Raw genomic sequence first — 16,709 nt, forward strand, 5'->3', positions numbered from 1 at the left:
ATCTGTTAGCGATTGGTGGAACTGCGTCCAGCCTAGCGACGAACGCGCCCTATCGCTAACCAGCGTATCGGGAGCTTTCTAGACTTAGTGCCCGTCACGTCTTTTATTCGCGTGTCTCCCCAGTTTGCCTCACGACGCTTGTGGACGCCGGAAATTGGGGAAGCACCGGCCGGGAATTGAACCCCGGACCACGTGGACTAGACTATTGTGTCCCCTCATTATAATTCCACTATACTACCGACTAACTGATCTTTTTGTTGTGTTGCACTAATACATTTTACCTATTACATTCTAATGAGTAACTTGTATTTCTAAAAAAAAAAAAAAAAATATTTTAAAAGGAACTCTCTCTCTTTCTACTGGTCGTCCGGAACTGTTTTTCTCTTTGGGATCCGGACAGATCCGGATGAAGCAGGTTGTAATGGTTGTAAAACTGAAACGGAAACCACTTCCACATCGTCGTTATTTCCGAACCCATTTCATTATCACTGCTGTTACAATCACCCATAGATCTCACTGTTTTGACATCTTCAACCACATCCATGTCTTTTGACAGAGAGAGAGAGAGAGAGTAGATGGATAAGTAGATAGTTAGATATATTGCCACCAATTCGGAATATTGAAAATAATTCATTCACCTTCAACACGAAGAAATAATAAATTCTACATAAACTACCTGGAACCTTACAGTAAAATGACCACCAGCTGAATTTTCAATATGAGAAACCAACTACAGTTTATTAATGCTTTTATTACAATAGGCAAAACGGCGATATTGTAAGCATCTGAACATAATATCACCACTTACAAGTCAAAGGATTTCCAGGGTAGGTTTTGAAACCAATACTAGAAAAACAAAATTAGAAACTCAGTAAACAAGTGTGCATCAAATAATAATACACAATAAATCATTAACTTAAAAACAAAAATATGCACAGTAAGTACTAAAACAATAGGCTTACTCTGCGGATTCACATAACACAGATGTAATCTTTCTTTTTTTTTTTTAATTATTAATCGTCCAACAATGCACAACCGTCTTCACACTCCTGATAGAGCTCAGCTACTGACATATACTTCCATGGCTCACAGTTTTCATGAAACCAAAATTTGTATTCCAAGCATTAAATCCAGGATCTTTTGCTTTTTGTTGATAATAAAATTTCCTACAATCCCTTCCAAAATGGTCTTTCTGATGATGCTTCTTTCTAATAGGCTGATTTTGGCTAACACACGACTTCTGTCGATAATAATCATTTTCAAGTTGTCTGAATGGTCCAGGTATATTTAATCCCATCTTCCCAATTTTCTTCGAAATTTGTAAGTTCCCTCAAATTCTATAAACAATTTCCGTCTCAGAACAACTGCTTTCCTGATAACTGATTTTCTGAAAACCTTTGGACCCTCAATTTTTGGTGTTACAAAATTTTAGTCACGTTCTTTTGGGATGAGATGTTACTTTCGGGAGTTTGGAGTGATTCCTGATGTTTATCATGTATTGGATTCTGTGTTGGGGAATCTGTCGGAGTTGGAGTTTATTTTTCTCTGAAGTGAAATCAGTAAGTTCATTATTAGATACAGGCTTGGGGACATCCGATGTTTCGGAGATTAAGCTAGGACCAAAGACAGTTTCTGGGAACACGTTCCAAACTAAATCATAGTGACTGATTCCTTTTGCCCTAAACTCTGAAATACCATTTTGAGGAATTGCAGCCCTATACCATGTTCGAGAAAAAAGTCTAGGAAACTATTGCTTGTTTAATTATTTTCCAGGATCCATTAGTCGAAAAGTGTCTATGGCTTGATTCGAAGCTACATGACTGGAAAACTTTATCGGTCGCATCAGATAAATTTCTTGGCGTCCACTCATTCAAATTTCTTTCTACCCGTTGACAAGTCAAAGTTGCTTATTTTTACAACAATGCAAGAGGGGAGGGGGAAAATTCAGAGATGTTTTCACAAATTTGTTTGGCTTCTTTCTCTCACTTTTGGTTAAGTCATCGTATATATGCATGTTTGTATTTATGTCTGGATTTAACAAACGGTTCTGCGAACTCGAAATATTTTTAACAACCAGTTCTAGCAAACAGGTGCGAACCGGTTGAATAGCACCACTGTATTTGTTTAGCTGTAAACAATATAAGAACAGAGCAAATGAGTCGGAGACATTTATAAAACAAATATAGAGACAAGAGATTCACAACAAATAAAATGTCAGTTTTAACCTAACCTAATCTGACCTAATACAAAATGCTCAACATCCAGATTCCAATAAACGTAACCAGAGACGGATTTGAAAGGGTAGGGAAACACACGACATCACGATGTCCCCCGTGCCTGTATTTGCCCATTGTAATTTTTTAGAAAGTGGAGGGATGCCATTGATATTTTTTGGAAGTAGGGGGATGACGTCCTCCCGCGTTCCCCCCTCACTTTTACCCCTGAACGCGACATTATCCAATCAGTTTTGTGTAAATTACGTTAGTATCTGTGAGGTATATTTTATATTATAGCTCATTTTGTCAGGTGCGTTGTATAAGACTGCACCTATACTGTATATGCGTGGGCCCTTCTAAGTTACATTGTCCTTACATTAATAATGTTTGCGGTATAATTGCGACATTCAATTAAATTGATTGGGCCTTTTGTTTTATTGCACGCGCAAAAAGAAATCTTACGTCAAAACAGTGTCTTTGGCAATGTCAGTAATTCTGTGTTTTTGTCGTTGTGATGTGATTAACATCATTTTGCAGCAAGGAAGCTAATTCGCAAACTTGCTGCCTGCAAATATATTCTAGATGCCTAATCAAGTAGTCTTTTGATTTTTTTTAATGTATCTAATATATTTTTTTCTTTTATAGATTACTTTTGGCACATAACAGACGTTCATCTTCACGAGATGTACGACACCTATGGCAATGTTAATGACAGTAAGAGTAGATTTTATGATTACTATATCTCTATAACTTTCCTAAGCGTAACTGCGTGAAAAAAAAAATGGCAATCACGAGGGTGATTCGGAAAGTAATGCCTCCAAGGTGATAATGCCTTTATTTGTATTTGACAGACAGCACCGATACAGATGTCAGTAGAAAGCTTGCACTGTCAGCTACAAATGGTGGCATCATTTTCCAACATAATCCCCATTACGGACAACACACTTGCGCCAACACGAAACAAGATTTTTCATGTCGTCGACGAATAATTGTGGTGGCTGCTGGAGACACCATTCCCGAACTGCTGCTTTCACTTCCACGTCACAACTGTAACGTCGGCTCTTAAGGTGATCCTTAAGTTTGAGGAAGAGTGAAAAGTCGCAGGACGCAAGATCCGGACTATAAGCAGAATGAGGCAGAATGTCCGTGAACCTCAGGCACTACATTTCTTCCTTAGTTTTGTGGCTTGTGTGCGGATGACCATTGGTGCAAAATTACCTGCTTATCTTTGCGAGTGCGTTGCAATCTGGCCCGCAGTCGCTTTAGGGTGTAAACTGTTCTGAAATATTTATTTTTTGTAATTATGCTTCAATTTGGTAGAATATATTCTCATTAGTGATCTTGTATTAGTATAAATCTTAGCCGCTAGAGTTGTTAAAGCGTGTAGCGCCATTGGTGGCGAGTTTGGAAACTATTGCGATCGTGATTTTGAAGTTGGAAAAGGCGTTAGTTGCTAACTAGTATACAACCGGTCAAGAAAAACAGTTTAAGGTTTCTATATGTCTTATATAATTATTGAATGCCTAGAAGTTGTAGTCAAAATTGTTGTGTAATATCTGATGAGTTAAGAATTACTATATTTATTATATCAAAGAGATTAAGGTTCCTTATATATGAGGTTGAAATTGAAATGTGAGGCGAGCTTAAATTTTCGGTCAAATGATAACAAGATTAATTGAATGTATTCTATCGTTGTCGAGTCATTTATGGGGCTAATATATATATATATATATATATATATATATATATATATATATATATATATATATATATATATATATATATATATATATATATATATTCGATTCTATTTAGATATTGATTTCAGTCAATTCAGATATTGTCAGAATTGTTATTATCAAGTTTGGATATTTTTATAAAGGATATTTTTGAAACTTAGATTTTCCTTTATTCCAGATTGCCTTTATTTTGTTAGTAAACATTTGCATATTCAATTATTTCCCATTATTTCTAGATGGATTCAACTATCCGTATTTTACTGAACTGAATTTAAATGTGGGGAATGTTATGCATTCCTTGCCGGTAACAGAGGGGGTAATCTTATTAAGGGCAGCTCCATGTTACACAACCAGCGATTTGAGTTTATTGTCTGACCGTTTCAGACAATAAACTGAGTATGCAGTTTATGCACGACACCATCTCAGTCCCAGAAGAGAGTCAACAACACTTTGCCAGCAGATGGGACAACTTTGAATATTTTGGCGGAGGAGAGGACGTGTGGCGGTACTCCATCGACTGATAGTGCTGACGTCAACACAGGCATCCCGTAAACTGTCATACGGTGACGGGCGCAAAACCTTCCGCAGTCAGAAATTGACAGCCCGTTGTTTCAACCAGACGTTACCACTGGATGTCATCGATTGCTCCGTTACTCTATAACGAGAAGAGATAGGAAAGAAAACAAGTGACACTCTATAGCTTAAACATCAGTGCATTAATAATAAAAAGTTCAGAATGTTTGTAATACTATTGGCCAAGTAGTGGGCTTGGAGGCATTACTCTCTGAATGTCCCTCGCGTACTAGCGTAATCTACTCTTAAAATTGAAAGAACAATCTTTACATGTACTGTATAGGCTATAAAAGGTCAAAAAGTTAAGTTTCAATATCTAGAATATTCTCTTAGTTCTTGGTGCTTTTTAAAAGATGATTAGTTAAAATAAAGAACAATAGAAATTATTAATAATAATAATAATAATAATAATAATAATAATAATAATACCTAGAATCATAATTTTCTCCACATAGCCAAAGAATATCCAAAAGTTATATCATCAAGATCATAATTAATGTAATGTACATAGATTTAACGAAAGCTTTTGATTTTGTATTTCATTTTATTTTATTTACATTATCTGCTATAGGATTATCTCCAATATTTCAAAGATGGTTCCAGAATTTTTGTGAATAGAATAGAAACAATATATAGACATTCTCAAGTGCTGGATTTATTTAAAGAGAAATACTAAAAGAGTCTTTCTTGGAATACCTATTGTTCCAATGATTCACTAGAGTTAATGAATGATAAATAAATATGGAATTACGCTTTAGTTTACAGGTAATCAATTATATATAATTCATTACACAAGTCGATAAAATACAATAGTTGTTTAGAGCACAATAGGAAAAAAAAACTCAGAACTGGAGAATGACTGTCATTAGCATATCTTTGCATGCACTAATGGCACCAAATTGTGTCTGGTATTGCGTGTTTACTTTATTATTCAATGATAAAACATGTGAAGTAGCACGTACTCGTGTTTGCAAACGTTCTACATGTACTCCTCTTTATAAACAACAAACACCTGCACTTTATTATGGAATACTACGATTGCAGACGATGGAGACTGTAGCAACACCACCAATCACATGACGATGAGGTAACAGCAGAGCGACCGCCTCACCTGGAACCCCGATATAACCAAGAGGATACCATGGACAGCTACCAGTCTGCGATTGGTCAATCTTCCCTTTAGCTTGCTCGGAGCTCTAGGAGATACCCAACCCAAAGCCTCTAGTTTGCTTCGGAGCTCTAGGGTTTTCTTTTCCTCCTGCTTATCTTGCTTCGGAGCTCTGTTGGGATTCCTAACCTCAACCACTTAATTTGCTTCAGGGTTCTGTAGATTTTCAAACCTCTTCTCTGCTTGCTTCGGAGCATTGGGGATTCTTAATCTACTCCACCTAGCTTGCTTCGGAGCTCTGTCGGGATTCCTAACCTCAAACATTTAACTTGCTTCGGAGTTCTGTAGCTTTTCAAACCTCTTCTCTGCTTGCTTCGGAGCATTGGGGATTCTTAATCTACTCCACCTAGCTTGCTTCGAAGCTCTGTCGGAATTCCCAACTTCAGCCACTTAACTTGCTTCGGAGTTCTGTAGCTTTTCAAACCTCCTCTCTGCTTGCTTCGGAGCATTGGGGATTCCTAATCCACTCCATCTAGCTTGCTTCGAAGCTCTGTCGGAATTTCCAACCTCAGCAACTTAACTTGCTTCAGAGTTCTGTAGCTTTTCAAACCTCCTCTCTGCTTGCTTCGGAGCATTGGGGATTCCTAATCTACTTCACCTAGCTTGCTTCGAAGCTCTGTCGGAATTTCCAACCTCAGCAACTTAACTTGCTTCAGAGTTCTGTAGCTTTTCAAACCTCCTCTCTGCTTGCTTCGGAGCATTGGGGATTCCTAATCCACTCCACCTAGCTTGCTTCGAAGCTCTGTCGGAATTCCCAACTTCAGCCACTTAACTTGCTTCAGAGTTCTGTAGCTTTTCAAACCTCCTCTCTGCTTGTTTCGGAGCATTGGGGATTCCTAATCCACTCCACCTAGCTTGCTTCGAAGCTCTGTCGGGATTCCTAACCTCAACCACTTAACTTGCTTCAGAGTTCTGTAGCTTTTCAAACCTTCTCTCTGCCTGCTTCGGAGCATTAAGGATTCCTAATCCACTCCACCTAGCTTGCTTCGGAGCTCTGTCGGGATTCCTAACCTCAACCACTTAACTTGCTTCAGAGTTCTGTAGCTTTTCAAACCTCTTCTCTGCTTGCTTCGGAGCATTGGGGATTCCTAATCCACTCCACCTAGCTTGCTTCGGAGCTCTGTCGGGATTCCTAACCTCATCCATTTAACTTGGTTCAGAGTTCTGTAGCTTTTCAAACCTCTTCTCTGCTTGCTTCGGAGCATTGGGGATTCCTAATCCACTCCACCTAGCTTGCTTCGGAGCTCTGTCGGGATTCCTAACCTCAGCCACTTGACTTGCTTCAGAGTTCTGTAACTTTTCCAACCTCATCTCTGCTTGATTCGGAGGATTGGAGATTCCTAATCCACTCCACCTAGCTTGATGCAGAGCTATGCGAAGATCCTGCCTTAGGCTACTCGGGCCTTGAGTCACCTTTCGCCACCTCGTATTAGAGAAATTACATTGTTATACTATTCTTGTAGAATACAGTTTATACAAGATTTTTTATAATAAAACCAGTAGTGGAAGACGATTCAGGACTATAATTTTCTCTACCAAAGCTCTACCTACAGGGATAACGTTACAATATTGTACAAAACATTGAATAATTAAGTAAACACATTTTTAAGAGGAATTCGAATTTTTGTTAGAAACAACATCAGTGCACAGGTATGAAACGTTGATTACTATACTTCAAAGCCATGTCAAGAGAAAAGACATAATCAACAACTATTCTCATACCTATGACTGCTAAAGGGTCATAAAAGCAAAGCCCTTACCGACTTCGAACGATGGACAATGCGAACAAAATCTCAAACATCTTAATCAATCAACAACACAATTAAATACATTCTTAAATTTGAGAAACACCTTCCTAGTACATGCAGGGACGCCCGCAGAATTTTTGTTCAAGGGAGAACAAGGGACCGATTTCATGGAGAGCAAAAGATTAAAACACAACCACAGTCTCGAATACTACACACATACATTTTTATCCACGCGTCCACATAATACATCGAATACAACAACGTGTATTGACGCACATATACCTATTAGCTACAATTAATAAACTATTATATTACTATAGTATTTGACATACGAGGTGTGTGTGTGTCGTGGCGCATTATTAATTGCGAACAATGGATGAAAAACTGGAACAAAACGTCCCAAGACTTGCTTAATCAGGCTGAAACGAACCCAAAATTATTAAATAGGGTAATAATAAGATCGTCGATTTCTACCTATTTTCTAAATTAAAATTGTCACTAAAAGAAAAGAGATTTGACTCAATTGAAGACATCCAGGCAAATACGAAGAGAGTAGTTCACATCGTTCGGAAAGTTACTTTTCAGGAATGCTTTTAGAAGTGGAAACACCCATGAAATCAGTGTGTTTAGGCAGCAGGGGACTACTTTGAAGGAGACCTATCGCAATAGCCTGTAAGTACTGCCATTTTTAAATTACAAGTCCAGTATTAAAACTTTTCAATCATACCCCGTAAATAAAATTTACATTAGGTACTGTAATATGTGAGAGAAATTTAGCATGATTTGATTTCCAGAAAATGAACTGCCTTCGAAAATCCAGGTGCCAATGGGCCCCTTTGCCTTCCGCTGCGGGCGACCATGTTTACGTATGCACCGAAAGTATTTTCTTGAAATTAAGAATTTTTAAAAAAATCTCGTGCATGAAAAGAAGAAAATATCAATAACGAAATTTTTCTTTCTCAAAGATAAGGGGAAAAATTACATTTTTGAAGGAAAGTTTTAATTTCATTTTTGTTAAGTAGACCATTACGAAATCAGTTGTGTGCATAAAAGCTCGAATACTTGAAATACGGAACAAAAACCTGGTAGTGATGTATAAAACTTACTAACTCGATAATTTTTACCTATCTGTAGATTGCAGACCCCTAAAAGATATAGGTCAGCTCGCTTCAAAGCCTCAACCGATGGGAAAATATGGAAATTATCAATGTGATTCTCCCATTGAGTTGGTGGTTTCTGCGTTGGAACACATCAAGAAAGTTGATGGACTTCCAGCATTCATTCTGTGGTCAGGGTAAGTATGCAACAAACTTTCACCATAACTTTTAGTTTGGACCCTAGGGGCAAGGCCGGCGCGAGGGGGGGGGGTTCGAGCCGTGCCATCGCCCAGGGCGGCAAGTCTGATGGGCGGCAAAATTTGAAAAAGAAAAGAATACAGGGCCGGAAATTTTGAGAAAGAAAATAATAAAGGGACAGCGTGTGAAATTTCCGCACAGGGCGGCAAAAATTCTAGCGCCGGCCCTGCCTAGGGGTTAGTATTTAACTTACGATTCAAAAAGAATAATGATTTGTACGTGTGGTATTGAAAGAAGTGCAAAATCTCCTGTGATGAAAACAAATCAACCAGGCTCGGACTGGCTACCAATTGGCCCTGGCGGGTGGCATATTGTTTTGATCTCGAATTCTCAATCCCCCTAACCACCAGTACCCCAAATGCCCTGTTTGCCTACAATGAAAGCACATTATCTTGGATAAAGCACACTATTCTTTAGTAGCCACCCCACACATTATGCCATAAAGATCGTAATATAAAATCTGGGTACATATTATGTAACAATATTCATGAGAATAACACAATATTATAATTTCAGCATTCTAGACAGTTCGGTGGAACTAGCCGCAATAGGCCCATCATCTATTGCCTTGTCATAATCAAAATGAAAATCTATTAAATCACTGTGATATCATAAATCACAAAAGTGATCTCACCTATCAAATCTCTTTCTCTTGGGTTTCAAATTATTTTTCCTGGGCCAAGAAACTAAACTCTCAACAATTGTATTGTCAGAGCACTATACTTTCAGCTCCCTTTTATATTCCGCGATAAGAAGTGTGTGGGTTTCACTATTGTTTTTGCTTGCACCGACATGACTCTGAAATTGGCATGGTCCCTTCTTACTTTATACGGGACGTGGGTCGTAACAGGATTTAATGAAACGCTCAAAGAGCTTGATGTATGCAGATTGCCGCTATGACTGTTCACAAAAATACTAAACGACGTGACAAACATCTTGGCATTTGAAGGCGGCGCTGCAAGTTCCCTTTAAATGCTGCTAGCAAATGAGAGGCCAGCGGTAATGCCACGTTTATTTTGTACACATCCACGTCTGTCCCCTGTCACCTGATTGAGCTGTACTTCATCGGCTTAGCCATAACCATACCCCTTTACTACTCGGCAACGTCGCGTTGCGTTTTATTCGTTTAGCTGAAATGCCAAGATGTTTGTCACAGGCTTTAGTTGTCGCACATGTTTTCTTCCTCCTGATCTAATCTGTTTATTAAAATTTTTATGTGGCCCCTGACTAGGCGACGATTGCCGCCTAACTACCTGGGCCAATTCAGGCCTGAAATCAACCCACAGAACGTTGCCGATGTGGTACCCGCCAAATATTGATTCGACTATAAAGCTCGAACCACATTCTCCGAAGTATTTTCAATATGATCGTATTGAGAGCTTCAGTGATACATTATTGCAGATAAGCCATATTTTGGGGTAGTGAAGACGTGTACACTCTCTTCGACATACTCTGAAAAAAAAATCAACAAACGAAACAATAATGTATGACTATAGCGAGGTCATTTGATGAACCAATCCATCTGTTCGGAAGGTTATCATTGAGAAAAGTTTGGACACCGTAATGCCAATGGAGTGGTTTCTCATCTTGTAAAAGAATTAGTCATCTACCTTATCAAACAGTTACGTAACATATCCAAATAACTTTAGCCAATCATTGTGTGATCATAGAAAAAACGGAACGTACAGTTTGCATTCTGATATGGCGGAAGGATATAAACAGTTTTAGTTCCGTTCAGAAGTAAGAAGGAACAATACTTATTACTTGGTAATTCATATCTTGTTAGGTATTGTCTCCCATCATAGTGTGTTAGTTTTATTATTATATTTGTTTTATAGTAAAATTATACTTCTAGTGATGAACTACTTTGTGCAACAGTATAAGCATCACTAACTCAGCAACAAATCGCCGTGCTTGGCTGTGTTTATAGTTCTTTAGAAGTAAGATGGAACACAGAATAGTGAAGTTCACCATCATTTACAAACCGTTCATTTGTGCGCAAAGTGTGAATCAAAATACACTGACTAAATCACTGCTAGATGTTTTAGCTGCGTTTACACAACAAACACATTTTGATCCGTTACTCATACAGAGCGAGATCATTCAAATAGAAAAATATTTTATTTATAGAGCTATTACAAGTAACTCTTTTAAAACTGTATTTCAGAAAGTATTTCACATGAGATTATGAAGGATATAAAACAAGAATCGAAACCTACTCAAATTTTACTTGTAGCAGTATAAAAATTGGATATGCCCAAGGGTGCCCATCAGGGGGAGGGGCAAGGTGGGGCGCTTGCCCTCTAGAGGAAATTGTACTTCGGAAGATCGAAAACCCAGTAGAATTTTTCGAATAGTTACCGCAAAATTTGAAACTATATTTGAAATGTCGCTTATACTTGCCCCCCTTGGAAACCACAACATGGGCGCCCTTGGATATGCCTCCCCTTTCGTCACTTGGCGGATATCAAGATGATAGTCGTGTTCCGTTGATTATCGTGCTCATGCGATTCCTCAGCAAATGCGATATTGCTGGCAATGGCATGAAAGTAAATTCTTTAACATTCATTAAAGAAATAAACTGCAAAATGCTTCGGTGATCTGATAGTCGGTTCTCTTTAGCACTGTCTTCGTAATACACTTTGCACTGAAACAGCGAATGAACACTTCCTATATTTAAAACGCACAATGTTTGCAATTTGCCAAGGTCTGCCTCGGTACGTTAAGTGCGCCGGCTCTCAATGGACGTACCAATGCGAAAAGAAGTTGTGTCAATTGTAAAGGCGCTCATTGTGCTAATTATTCCGGATGTCCACGAATACAACAAATTCTACAAGCAAAAAGGAAAACAACACCAGCAAGCACAATCTCACATTCAGCACCTATTCAAAACCCACTGCCATTCACTTCAAGACCTGAGCCCACAATATCACGCACTATCGCAGCTTCAACACCGAAGACGTCTCCTGATGAAAAATCATCCTCTGAAAACATCATCCAAAACAGTGGCGGCTTTAGCGGGTAGACCGGGTAGGCACGAGCCTACACAGCAAAAAATGAGGTGTTGAATCAACACAAAATGACTACCACTTTAGCGTGTTACTTGTGTGCCAATTCAACACCATTTTTTTTTAAGGTAAGGGATTAAGTTTGTGAAATTTCTTTAATCATCTATTCTGTTTATTCCATCATATTTGGTTTCATATTAAAACAAACTAACCCCAGCCATTAGAGGGTTACGCCCTCTCGTTGGCAGAGGTTTTCAAAACATGTTGTGGTGCTAATACATATACAATAGGTGGTCTAAGTGCAGTGCAAAAACAACAAGAAATTGAAAAAACACGTAAAATTAGTCTGGAGAAAAGAACAATATATAATACAGTGCAAGGTATCATATTAATGGTGCAAATATACAAATATATATATATAATTAAAGAATAAACGTAATTGGATATATCGTATTTAAACAAGTATGATAATGATATGAAGTGCATTGACGTCACAATCACATTGGGAACATTAGTTGAGACACATGTTGGTTAGATCTTCTGTCTCGGGGCGACTCGAGACTGATGTAAGACGTAATGATAGCCCAATGTTAGTGATGAGTGAAGAACATGTGCTAAGATGGAAAAATATGAGGTAGATGATCTCTGACGATGTAAATACCAAATATTGCTCTCTCTGCAGCGTCCAAATTTGTTGTCTGAACATAAAGTGTGGTGAGGATGTTGAACGGTGAGTGCTGATATCGAAATGGAGCATCTGTACGGGCATCAACTCTTAACGTATCAAGATAGAGCGGATGAGCATTTGTAACGCGGGATTGAATGTATCTTGTCCGGAGTGTAGCAAGATGCTCGAAAATAGTTGGAAAGTCTATATGTTCGTAGGTCATGTAATTTGGATATGGTAGTCGAATACGATATGCCAGGCGAATAACATGGCGTTCCATAATTGCTAACTTCTCGTAGAGTTTAGGTGAAGCATGACACCAGGCAATGTGACCAAATGTGAGAAGAGGTCGAAGAAAAATTTTGTATGTCTTTAGTAAGACATCCGCACTTAGTCCCCAGGTCGTGCCCGTAAGGCGGCGTAGAAGATTTAATCGAGTTGATGCTTTTTGCGCCAGTTTTTTAAAGTGAGGTTTCCAGGTGAGTTTGGTATCGAATACCACACCAAGATATGTCGCATAGGCCGTTGGTCGAAGAAAATGTCCGTCAACGGATACACAAAGATTAGTAGGATTTCGACGTACTTTAGTTCTACGTTTAGGTGCAAGGAAAACAAGGGCTTGTGTTTTCTCCGAATTTACAGTTAATTTCCACTTCCTGCACCAGATAAGAAAATTGTCGAGTGTCAATTGTAAGCTTCTGCTGATCTGAAGCATAGTTTTCCCAAGTGATAAAAATGCTGTGTCGTCAGCATATTGGAAAATATAGACATTAGGCGGTGGTCTAGGCATATCTGAGGCATATAAGATATATAATAATGGACTAAGTGCGGAGCCCTGAGGTACGCCTGTATGAGGAAAAACAGGTCTAGAGAGGGCACTTCCTATTGAAACATACGCTATTCGATTACTTAGAAAAGAGTAAATGAGACGGATGTAACAAGTGGGTAGTTGGAGTGACTGTAGTTTGCGCAGCAAGCCATAGTGCCATACCTTATCAAAAGCTTTTTCTAAAACCATAAGGACTAGACATGATGGAAGAGCTTTATTGTACTGATTAGTAAGGACAGTAGTTAGGCGTAGCAATTGGTCGTTAATAGAAAAGGTAGGTCTGAAACCTGCTTGATGTATTGGTAACATATCGTGTTTTTTAAGATAAACATGTAGTCTGTTGACGAGAATCTTTTCAAATAATTTACTGAAGACAGAAGTTAATGAATGGGCCTGTAGGAAGAAACATCATGAATAGGCTTGTTTGGTTTATGAAACATGCACACCAGACTTTCCAATGTACTGGATAATAACCAGTGTTGAGTATGAAATTATAAATAGATACTAGCAAAGAAATAAAAATAGGTGTAGATTCTTTCAGCATCCTGTACGAGACACTATCAATTCCTGGTGCTGTGTTACGTTTTCGTCGGAGAGCGGAATGTATTTCGAGAGCAGTTATTGGTCTGGTAAGAGGATGATTAATGTCTGTTTGATGTGATTTAGAAGGTTGTAAAGAATGTATTCTTGAAATATCAATGCGTTCGCTCTGGCATGGAGCCTCGGTTGGAGTGAACACTGTTTGCAGTTGGTCTGCGAAAGCATTCACTTTATCTGCATCTGAAAGAAGTGGAATATTATTGATATGGAGTGGATATGTTGTAACAGTGTTTTTTCCCGTTAATTGATGAAATTTCTTCCAGTAGCGGGTAGGATGAGCCTCGTCTCTCAGTTTATTGCACGCACTTATCCAGTGCCTTCGTGTATATGCAATGAGATAGTTTTTAACTGCCCATTGCCATTGTCTGTGACAATGAAGATGTACCTCATTTCCAGTACGATGATACTCTCGAATGTGCTGCCTTGCACGTTTTACAATGGCCAGATATTGAGGCGGTAACTTTGGTCTGTGTGGGTAGATTTTTTCCTCACGAATAGATATTTGAGCATTTGTAGTTAAGGTATCTGTAAGCCGTGAAATATTGTGATACAATTCAGGTTCGGTAGTTGGTGCTGTGAGAGGTCTGATGTCTTTTTCAATGGTTGTTCTATATGTATTCCAATCAGCTTTATCATAACGTTTAACAGTCCGAAACACTGGAGTAGTGTGACAAAGATGCCCCTTGTTGAGTGTTAGTTTTACTGGGCAGTGATCACTACCGATTGTGTCAAGAACCTGTATTGTACAGTCACCGACTAGATTAAGTGATGTAATTACAACATCAGGTGTTGTTTGACTACTTGGCCGGGTATGACTAGGTAATTCATGGATATGCAAATGTAACTGTTGAGTTACGTAGTTCATAAAATGTTGTTTTTCCCGGTCGCTTCGACTATGGATATTGATATCAGCCATAATGACGACATTTCGAAAGTTTTGGGCAATATAATTGAAAAAATCGAATGGGATTGGATGTCTCGGCCGAATATAAATTGTAGCAACGTTTATGACGATGGAGGGAAAGAAAACTGAGAAAAGAAGATGTTCTGGATGATTCATACAAGCCTGTAAGTGATATTGTCTGAATGGTAATTTTGGTGAGAAACCAATTGCAACTCCACCTTGAGCTCTGGCAGCAGGTTCTCTGTAGTCATGTCGGTGAAGGATATAACCTGTTAGGCGTGCTGTGATATCAGGTTTGAGCGAAGTTTCATTAAGAGCAAAAATATCAATTTGTTCCTCGAGTAAAAGATGCTCTAAGAGGAGTTTGTGTTGCTGGAAAGATCGTATATTAATAAGTAAGAAATTCATGACTACAAGCAATAACGACATAGATTTAAACAATAGTTTCAAGAGGCGCGATTTGAAAATGAGCATATTGTCTTGAATATGTACCATGCATATTGATGTTAAAGAACGACTTTGCAGTGGCAGTAATGGTGCGAAGTATATGATCGCGTTGAAATGGTATCACGTTCTGGAGCACTATGGTGAGATAACGAAGAAAATCTTCGATACTGAGCGAATGTAGGATAGATTGGGCTGGAGGTGTTGTTTTATCGCTACTTCGAATAGGTGCAGTAAACTCTGGGCGAGTAGGTTCTGCTGAGGGCTTAGCCTTGCAACGGTAGCTGTAAGTGGGGTGCGCCTCTCCGCAAGTGGAACACTTGGGAGGTTGTTGTTGATTTTGACACAACCTAGTTTAATGTTGGTTGCCACAATATCCGCATCGCGGTTGATTAGGACAGTTGTTGGTAAAGTGAGAGTTGTAGGATTGACATCTCTCGCACCTAAGAGGTACTGGCCCAGGAGTTTTAGAAGGCTCAACTCTATGGATTTTCTTATAAATAGGGGCACCATGCGCCAGAAGGTAATCAATAGCCTGTTGGTTTTGTGATAAAACGCGAACCATATATGTCGGTCCGTTATTGTTTTTTATGTGTATGCATTTGTCAATGTTGATGCCCTCTTGAACAAGCTCTTCGCGCACTTCGTCGTCCGTGAACTCTGGGAGAACACCACGAATAACGATATATAACATTGGCGATTTCTTAGGAGGTGCTGGTTGTTTCGGCCTAGAATCTGACTTTTTTTTTGTTAGTTTTGCGTTTTTCCCAAAGATTTCGTAAGATGCTTTATTACGTAAATAGATTCCGAAATTAGGATCTTTTGATTTTATAATGTATCCGTTTCTAGTCTGGACTATTTGTTCAACATTAGCGCGAGGAACGTATTTAATGATTTGGAGAAAGATCATCTTAGGATGGGTGTATTTCGTGTCAAAATCGGTGAGGAGAAAATTGTAAACAGGTTCTGGAATTACAGAGGATGATTCTGAAGGTATCGATCCAATGTCCATTGGTTGGACGTTAGAAGATTGAGATCCACCGCGAAATCTCTTTGCAGATCGGGTTGAGTAAGTGGATGGATGTCTTTCTTTAGACGTACTCGCTACAGGTTGACTACCCCATGAAAAATGTCGAGTGCGACTAGTAGTACCAGTGGGTGCAGCTTGGGCACGCGAAGTGCCGATATTTGTCGGAAGAGAAACTGGTAGTCCTGTATGTCGACCGAGAACCGATTGTCCGTTAGCATTGCCAGAGTCCGCCATCACTATGGAATAGCCTGGGGCCGAAGCCCAAAGGAAGATGAAAATGAAGGAAAAGATGATGAGGTTCAAAAAGCAAGTTTGCCCTTCGAAAGTGAAAACTTCCGTCCACCCTCTAAGTGCTGTATGTGTACTTTAGCTCACAAATGCGTATTGCAACACTTGGTCTTAGCTAGCACACTAACTGACACAAGAGA

General features: G+C 38.9%; 1 protein-coding gene across 1 annotated transcript in view; it reads left to right on the forward strand.

Moving 5' to 3' along the window:
• Nucleotides 1-16,709, forward strand: part of LOC145665973 (acid sphingomyelinase-like phosphodiesterase 3b) — a 62,745-nt gene that overhangs the window by 5,161 nt on the left and 40,875 nt on the right. The window contains exons 3-4 of the mRNA XM_081733081.1: nucleotides 2,862-2,930; nucleotides 8,579-8,738. Of these exons, the coding sequence (XP_081589207.1) occupies nucleotides 2,862-2,930; nucleotides 8,579-8,738 (229 nt within the window). The remainder of the gene's footprint in view (nucleotides 1-2,861; nucleotides 2,931-8,578; nucleotides 8,739-16,709) is intronic.

This window comes from Thermobia domestica, chromosome 1 (genome assembly GCF_964235325.1).
Source record: "Thermobia domestica chromosome 1, izTheDome1.hap1.1, whole genome shotgun sequence".
Classification (NCBI taxonomy): Eukaryota; Metazoa; Arthropoda; class Insecta; order Zygentoma; family Lepismatidae; genus Thermobia; species Thermobia domestica.